Here is a 7,500-nt window from a genome sequence, read left to right on the forward strand (position 1 = left end):
GATAGAACTTTGAAGGTGTTCCATTTTTCTGTGAAAGTGTTGGAGTTCAGGGAAATGTGACAACAACACTGAGCTGGAACAGGGAAGCTGATCACTGGACTAGTTAGTGTCAATGAGAACAGACCTTCTTTATAGGACATTGTTTTAGGAATTACTCCTTAACATGCTGACCAGACCGGACACGTCGCATGCGCGAGCGTCGCAAAATAAATGTAGAAATTCATGTTATTCAATTATTGCACCGTCTGCGACGCCAAGGGCTAAAACAGAAGTCATTCCTATTTCTGATGCAGATCGCGCTGAAAGTCCCGCCTCTTCCATCTCCTCATTGGTTTATAGAAGCAGGTACCCACGTGCATCTCCTCATTGGTTATACCCACGTGGGTGATTGAAAGACGAACTTTGTGGCCGGTTGTCGTGGTAATACTATGAAAGTTTAGATGCGATCACCATATAAGTTCAAAGATGAAAAAGCCTGGAAGGAGGAGAGATGACTAGAAACTATTCGGTTGGCCGTATTATGTGTGGATTAATTGTCGGAGTAGAGGACCCTGTGCATTTCAGGTAAAATAACAACTCAATGTTTATATCCCAGGACAAATTAGCTAGCAACAGCAAGCTAGCTAAATAGGACAAATTAACGTTAGCTAGCATGTGCAAGCAAGCTAGCTAAATAGGACAAATTAACGTTAGCTAGCAAGTGCAAGCTAACTAGCTAAATAGGACAAATTAACGTTAGCTAGCATGTGCAAGCTAACTAGCTAAATAGGACAAATTAACGTTAGCTAGCATGTGCAGGCTAAGTAGCTAAATTGCCATACATGTTTAATGCTTTTCGACCTGTCCACAAATTAATGTCATTGGTTCAGAGTTTGTTTTGACATTTTAACCTGCGTGTCATGATCACCTTTGGTGTAGGGGGACAAAATACTGTTATGCATGACAGCGCACGATGGTGCACGCACGCAGCCGGTTTGGGTTCCGTGTTAGGCCTTAGTGTTCTGGTTGGCAATGGGAGATTAGGCAACGTGAGACAAATCAATTTATAGCCTTTTCCTGCAGTCAAATGACCTAGTGGCCTCATGGGTGGAATTTCATTATTTTTTAAATTTTTATTTCACCATTATTTATTTAACCAGGTAGGCCAGTTGAGAACAAGTTCTCATTTACAACTGCGACCTGGCCAAGATAAAGCAAAGCAGTTTGACACATACAACAACACAGAGTTACACATGGAATAAACAAACATACAGTACAGTAGAAAAAAACAAGTCTATATACATTGAGTACAAACAATATAGCATTAATTAATAAACATTATTTTAAAAAATATGTTGAAAATTCGGTGTTTCCGGTTTAGTTATATTTCAGTCTTCTGTGATGTATATAAAGTGTAATATTGGGATGCGAACTCAAAACGTAATACATTTCACCTCTATATCTGACATGGTACAGATGTCTTCTTGTTTTTAAGCCCATAACCATGTGTGTGAGGTGTATACTTTTCTTTCAGAGTAGATTTGTTTAAGACTACCCAGAAACACTCTGTGACCCTGATTTAGCCCACTTCTGTAAAAGGTCCATTAAACATTAAATCCCCAGCAGCTCCCTGTGCACAGTGCAGACTCCTGTTTCAGAAAGCAGAGGTGGGGCGCCTTGCATGTTGTGTTTTATGATTTGTTTAAGACTACCCAGAAACACTCTGTGTGACCCTGATTTAGCCCACTGCTGTAAAAACTGTCCAGAGGCAAACATATTTGAATTAGCCTCATAAAACAAATCGTGATCCAGTAATTTCACAATTTGTTTTAGGAAGGACTACAGTATGTTGTTAGTGGCAAAACGTCTACAGTCCTTACAGTACAGTCTGTTGAGTGAAATAACTAATAGGTTATCAAAGTAAAGGACCCGAACGGAACCGAGGACAATCAGACCCGGACCCGAGCGGCCCTGATGACAACCAGACTTAGACCCTACCCGTACTGTAATGGGTCCGGGTTAGACCAGACCCGATTGGACCCAGCTGACAACAAAAGTATGTTTATCAGCCAAGTTGCTCTTCTGGTTTATGTCTTTGTATGTTTGCTAAGCCTTATAGAAGTCAATCAATCTTCTTAGCGTAAATTAAATATGTTCCAGGCTATGCAGAGCCGTGGTTTATCAGCTTTAATTACATAGACCCCGAGACCCAATGACAATGAAACAGGACCCAACCCGATAAGACAGAAAAGTTATAATTTTGTAACCTCTGGTATTCGGGTGGACTCGTGAAGACCTCTACATCAAAGTGCAACTCTCCAACAACTTTTATAAAAAGCAGTCATTCGTTTTTTTGAATTCATTTTAATTCATGGCAATCCAATGAAAGCCTTTCACAACACACCGTATGACAACGATCATGTACAATTAAAACCGCTGCAAAGGAAAAAAAGGGGAACCATGCAATTTAGAAACCCAGAGAGTTAAACAACAAACATGGAAAGAGGTGTATATAAAACCCACATATTTTAAACAGTATTAAACAATGGACTGTGCAACATGCTGGTCGGCTACAGTTTCCTTATGGGTGATATCTCCTAACTACAGAGCTTACCCTAACAACAGAAATGGCCAGGCACGAGAGACCAAACAGAAGAGAAAGCAAACAGTCCACTGAACTTGCTGCCATTACTTGCCACTGCCATGCACATGATCTGGATAAGATGGTGTCTATGTTACAGATGTCGGCATGACATATAAAACACTGTCTTGCCTTTGTGCCCCAGGTGAGTGGATGGATGTGCAGTACACAATCTGGCAACCCTACAGATCAGGATTTGAGGAGCGATATTGTCTTTCTATATAGAAATAGAACTACTAGAATGAACCTGCCTATTCAAGTCAATGTGCAATTCTATTCAATTCTATACTTTTGTTGTAATGTACTCTGCAGATTAAATGGCTTATCATCACACACATTCCAGAACAAAACAAACAAGGATATTACCATGTGATATATCAATACGATCATCATCATCATCTCCCCCCTAATAAAACACATATGGAGGTACCAGTACACCTTTAAGGAATAGAACAAAGTGCTTTCCTTAAAGTTGATGGGGAGGAATATGTATTGTTGTAAAGTACTAATTATTAATACTTTAGGTCTAAATCACTCCGACTCTTAACTCTAAATCACTCTGACTCTTAACTCTAAATCACTCCAACTCGTAAGAGGAGAGAGTTGTATAACGGATGGCAAAATGAACTTTCCCAAAATTACCCCTTCTGATTCCAGAAAATCTAGATAGATAGATAGATAGAGATGGAGAGAGAGAGCGAGAGAGAGAGAGAGAGAGAGAGATAAAGGACTGGTGGGCGAGTTATTGTTGATCATGAAAAGGATTCATAGAATAAAATATTCATTCATAGAATAAAACATTCTTCAAGTGGATACATTTACTGTCTTTATCCGGAGAGGTTTAATATCAATAAACAAAAACCCATTCGCTATGGAAAGAGAGAGATGAAAAGAGAGAAAAAAATGTGAATAGTTGAAAGAGTATTAGATGATTTTTTTTGTGCTTTTGAATTGCGTAATAATTTGTATATTTTAAATATCTTTGACTGATCCCAAATATGACCTGGTCAACTATCAAAACCAATACTTATGATGATGTATGTTACAGGTGTGGCCATGTATGTCACAGTTACGATGACGTCACAGACAGGTTCTACCGATTGCTGTGGTGGTTGAAGTATCTTGCCCTTGTGCTTAATCGTATTGCTAACTATCTAACTAACTGTGTGTTGTAGAGAAATCTAAACTGGGAAGGTACCTAGAAATGATCAAATAATTAAACAAAAACAAATTCATTATATATCCTTATATATCCATGCCACTTTGATACATTATAAATACAGGCATACAGGCATATTTCATCCTACACAAACATGCTTTGAAATGTAAAGCAAGAGAAGAATCAATAACTTATGGGAGTACGAAAAACTTAGTGAAGCAATGAAACAAAACATTTCAAATACTTTTCTTTTTTTTCACCTTGAATGATGAAGCTACAAATCAATATGTAGACATGTCTGAGGCCCAAAACAAACTAGAATGATGAAGCTACAAATCAATATGTAGACATGTCTGAGGCCCAAAACAAACTAGAATGATGAAGTTACAAATCAATATGTAGACATGTCTGAGGGCCAAAACAAACTAGTAAACTGATGGAAAGGTTTCTAAAAACATCACCACCTTAACACACGCGCTCCAATACACCAATCACATGCAAGATCAAAGGTGGAAGGTGAGATGTCAGTGTTCACACGAGGGTTCCACTTGGTCGGTTAGATGACCCCTCTACAGACAGGCACAAGTTTCAACCACAACATGACCCCTCGATCACACCTGCTCTTTAACAATGCAAGAGAAAACAGTCACAGGCCCATGTATGTTGATAAAAAGACAAGTCATCGATCACCATAGTCCTTGTATGGCACAGCAACATATAATCTCTCCATGGTGGTCTGTCTTTTCCTCCAGAGAGACAAACAGAATAGATAAAACCACAATGAACAGAAACACTGTTGTCTTCCCCAGTCCAGAGAGTTACCTGTCCGGGAGAGTTCTGACACAAACACCTGTAGCTTTAATGGCTTCCTCTTACATCACTTCCTGTCTCGATGTTCCAATCAGGAAGTAGACAGAGAGTTCCCCTCCCGTGATTCCAAGGGGTTGCAAATCTTTGATGGTGTCTCTCTCATCAGTACTCAGTGTAAAGGTGTGTGTGTGAGGTGGTCAGATCTGTGTGTGGTGTGTGTGTCCAGAGGGTGTGTAGGGGGGCGGTGCAGGGTTGGGTTTGATGCCCCGACTCTTCATATAAGAGATGAACTGATCAGGGATCTCAGCCAGGACATCCTTGGCTAGCCGGGCCATACTGAGGACATGGTTCCCTGTACGATCCATGTAGTCTCTGAATGGGACAAACTGGCAAGGAGAGACAAAATACCTTATGACAACTTCTCATAACAGCTCATGAATATGACGTTATAAATAAACACTTCCAATGTACAGTTTTTAAAAACATTTTTTTACAATCGCTAGGACCCATTTTTCATTGCTTAGGTCAAAACCCTCCACACAGTGAGCACAACAGCAGTCTATGTGGGCTAAACTGTGGATCATTTTTCATTGCTTAGGTCAAAACCCTCCACACAGTGAGCACAACAGCAGTCTATGGGCTAAACTGTGGATCATTTTTCATTGCTTTGGCACAAAATACATTCAATGACTACATCAAATTTCATGATTTCTTTTCTCACTCAGACACAACCGCCACCAAAACTCTATATGTACCTACAGGCCAATTTGCAAATGTTTACCTACTCTTCAAAACTGTTCAACTTATGTTCAAAACCTAAAATAACACAAAATTGAATAAAACAGCAATTTGCTACATTTCTACAGTGATACCGTATTGAAATATATTCCACATCTAAAAAATAAAATACTATCAAAACAATTAGACCAACCACAGCTGATTCCCATTGTAGCTGAACACCTACCCAGGTGTTAGTCTTTCAATATCATTACCATCTGTACAAGAGGGGACATCTTAGGAATAATGCTGTACTGTAATGTAAACATGGACCCAGACAGAGAGAGAGAAGTGGCTGACAGAGGAAGAAGAGTGGCTGGGAGAGGAAGAGGAGTACGTATGCATGGTGGAAGAAGACTGAGAGGAAGATCAAGAGCTGTAGTCTCAGATGAGATTAGGGCTACTATACTTGATCATGTAATAAATCATGGTCTATCAATGAGAGAGGCTGGTCTGAGAGTGCAGCCTAATCTGCAACGCTCAACAGTGGAATCTATTGTGAGAAATTTCTGGCAAAACAACAGGTAAGATGTGCATTCTGCAAGGTCATCTGACTGAACTGCTCATTACAGAAGTAAATTGAGCAAAGCCTCCAAACCCACTGGTGTGTAATTGTTTTTGTATTTCTGCTTAGGACCCAACGGTTACCTCCCACAGGCGGGAGAGGTAGGATTTTCACTGCTTTGCAGGAAACTGCAATCGTTGATATGGTCATCAGAAACAATGGCATAAAACTCACTGAGATTCGGGATGAGTGTTGGCAGACAACATTACATTTTGAAATATTCACAATGTAAGCATAACAACTATTTCTAGAGCCCTGAAACAACATCAAGTCAGGATGAAGCAGTTGTACACTGTCCCCTTTGAGAGGAACTCTGAACGAGTCAAGCAACTCAGGAACCAATATGTCCAGGTAAAATGACTATAAAATACAGAACTGGTTCTGAACAAAACCAAACAGGGCAGAGGCACACAATGGCATGTTTTAGGTATAATGTAAACTACCGTAATAGACTAACTCTTATGTTGCCTTGTGGATTTATTTTGAGAGTCATGGAGATTGAAGCCAGGCAAACACCCTACATATTCATCTTTGTGGATGAGGCTGGTTTCAAAACACGGTGGCGAGGAAGGAATGTGATTGGGAAAAGAGCCACAGTGGATGTCCCGGGCCAGAGGGGTGGATGTCCCGGGCCAGAGGGGTGGATGTCCCGGGCCAGAGGGGTGGATGTCCCGGGCCAGAGGGGTGGATGTCCCGGGCCAGAGGGGTGGATGTCCCGGGCCAGAGGGGTGGATGTCCCGGGCCAGAGGGGTGGATGTCCCGGGCCAGAGGGGTGGATGTCCCGGGCCAGAGGGGTGGATGTCCTGGGCCAGAGGGGTGGATGTCCCGGGCCAGAGGGTGGATGTCCCGGGCCAGAGGGGTGGATGTCCCGGACCAGAGGGTGGATGTCCCGGGCCAGAGGGGTGGATGTCCCGGACCAGAGGGGTGGATGTCCCGGGCCAGAGGGTGGATGTCCCGGACCAGAGGGGTGGATGTCCCGGACCAGAGGGGTGGATGTCCCGGGCCAGAGGGGTGGATGTCCCGGACCAGAGGGGTGGATGTCCCAGGCCAGAGGGGTGGATGTCCCGGGACAGAGGGGTGGATGTCCCGGACCAGAGGGGTGGATGTCCCGGGCCAGAGGGGTGGATGTCCCAGGCCAGAGGGGACAACATCACAATGTGTGCAGCAATATCCTCTGATGGATGGCTGTTAGACAAACTGCTAATTGAGCCGTACAACACCGGCCAACACATGTTTGTACTTGTATGGGACAATCTGGCATTTCACCACTCCAGTGCAGTCACAGAGTGGTTTGCAGACCATCCAAGGATGGTGTTTCCTCCCACCTGTCTCTCTATTCCTCAACCCCATAGTGGAATTATTTTCCTCCCACCTTACTCTCTATTCCTCAACCCCATAGAGGAATTATTTTCCTCACGGAGGTGGAAGGTTTACCATCCACATGATCAAATGTCCCTCCTGGACGCAATGAATGCTGGATGCCTGGACATATCTGCAGAAGATTGCCAGGGATGGACCAGGCATGCCAAAAGATTCTTTCCTAGCTTAATTGCCCATGAGATGTGATGT

At 42.5% G+C, this 7,500-nt stretch overlaps 1 protein-coding gene across 1 annotated transcript in view; it reads right to left on the minus strand.

The window, feature by feature from the left end:
• Window positions 1-2,277: 2,277 nt before the first annotated feature.
• The window catches only part of LOC112240385 (copine-5-like), a 291,942-nt gene continuing 286,719 nt past the window's right edge, over window positions 2,278-7,500 (minus strand). The window contains exon 21 of the mRNA XM_042330249.1: window positions 2,278-4,975. Coding sequence (XP_042186183.1) covers window positions 4,787-4,975 — 189 coding nt within the window. The 3' untranslated portion in view covers window positions 2,278-4,786. The remainder of the gene's footprint in view (window positions 4,976-7,500) is intronic.

The sequence above is a fragment of the Oncorhynchus tshawytscha genome, linkage group LG02, assembly GCF_018296145.1.
Source record: "Oncorhynchus tshawytscha isolate Ot180627B linkage group LG02, Otsh_v2.0, whole genome shotgun sequence".
Lineage (NCBI taxonomy): Eukaryota > Metazoa > Chordata > Actinopteri > Salmoniformes > Salmonidae > Oncorhynchus > Oncorhynchus tshawytscha.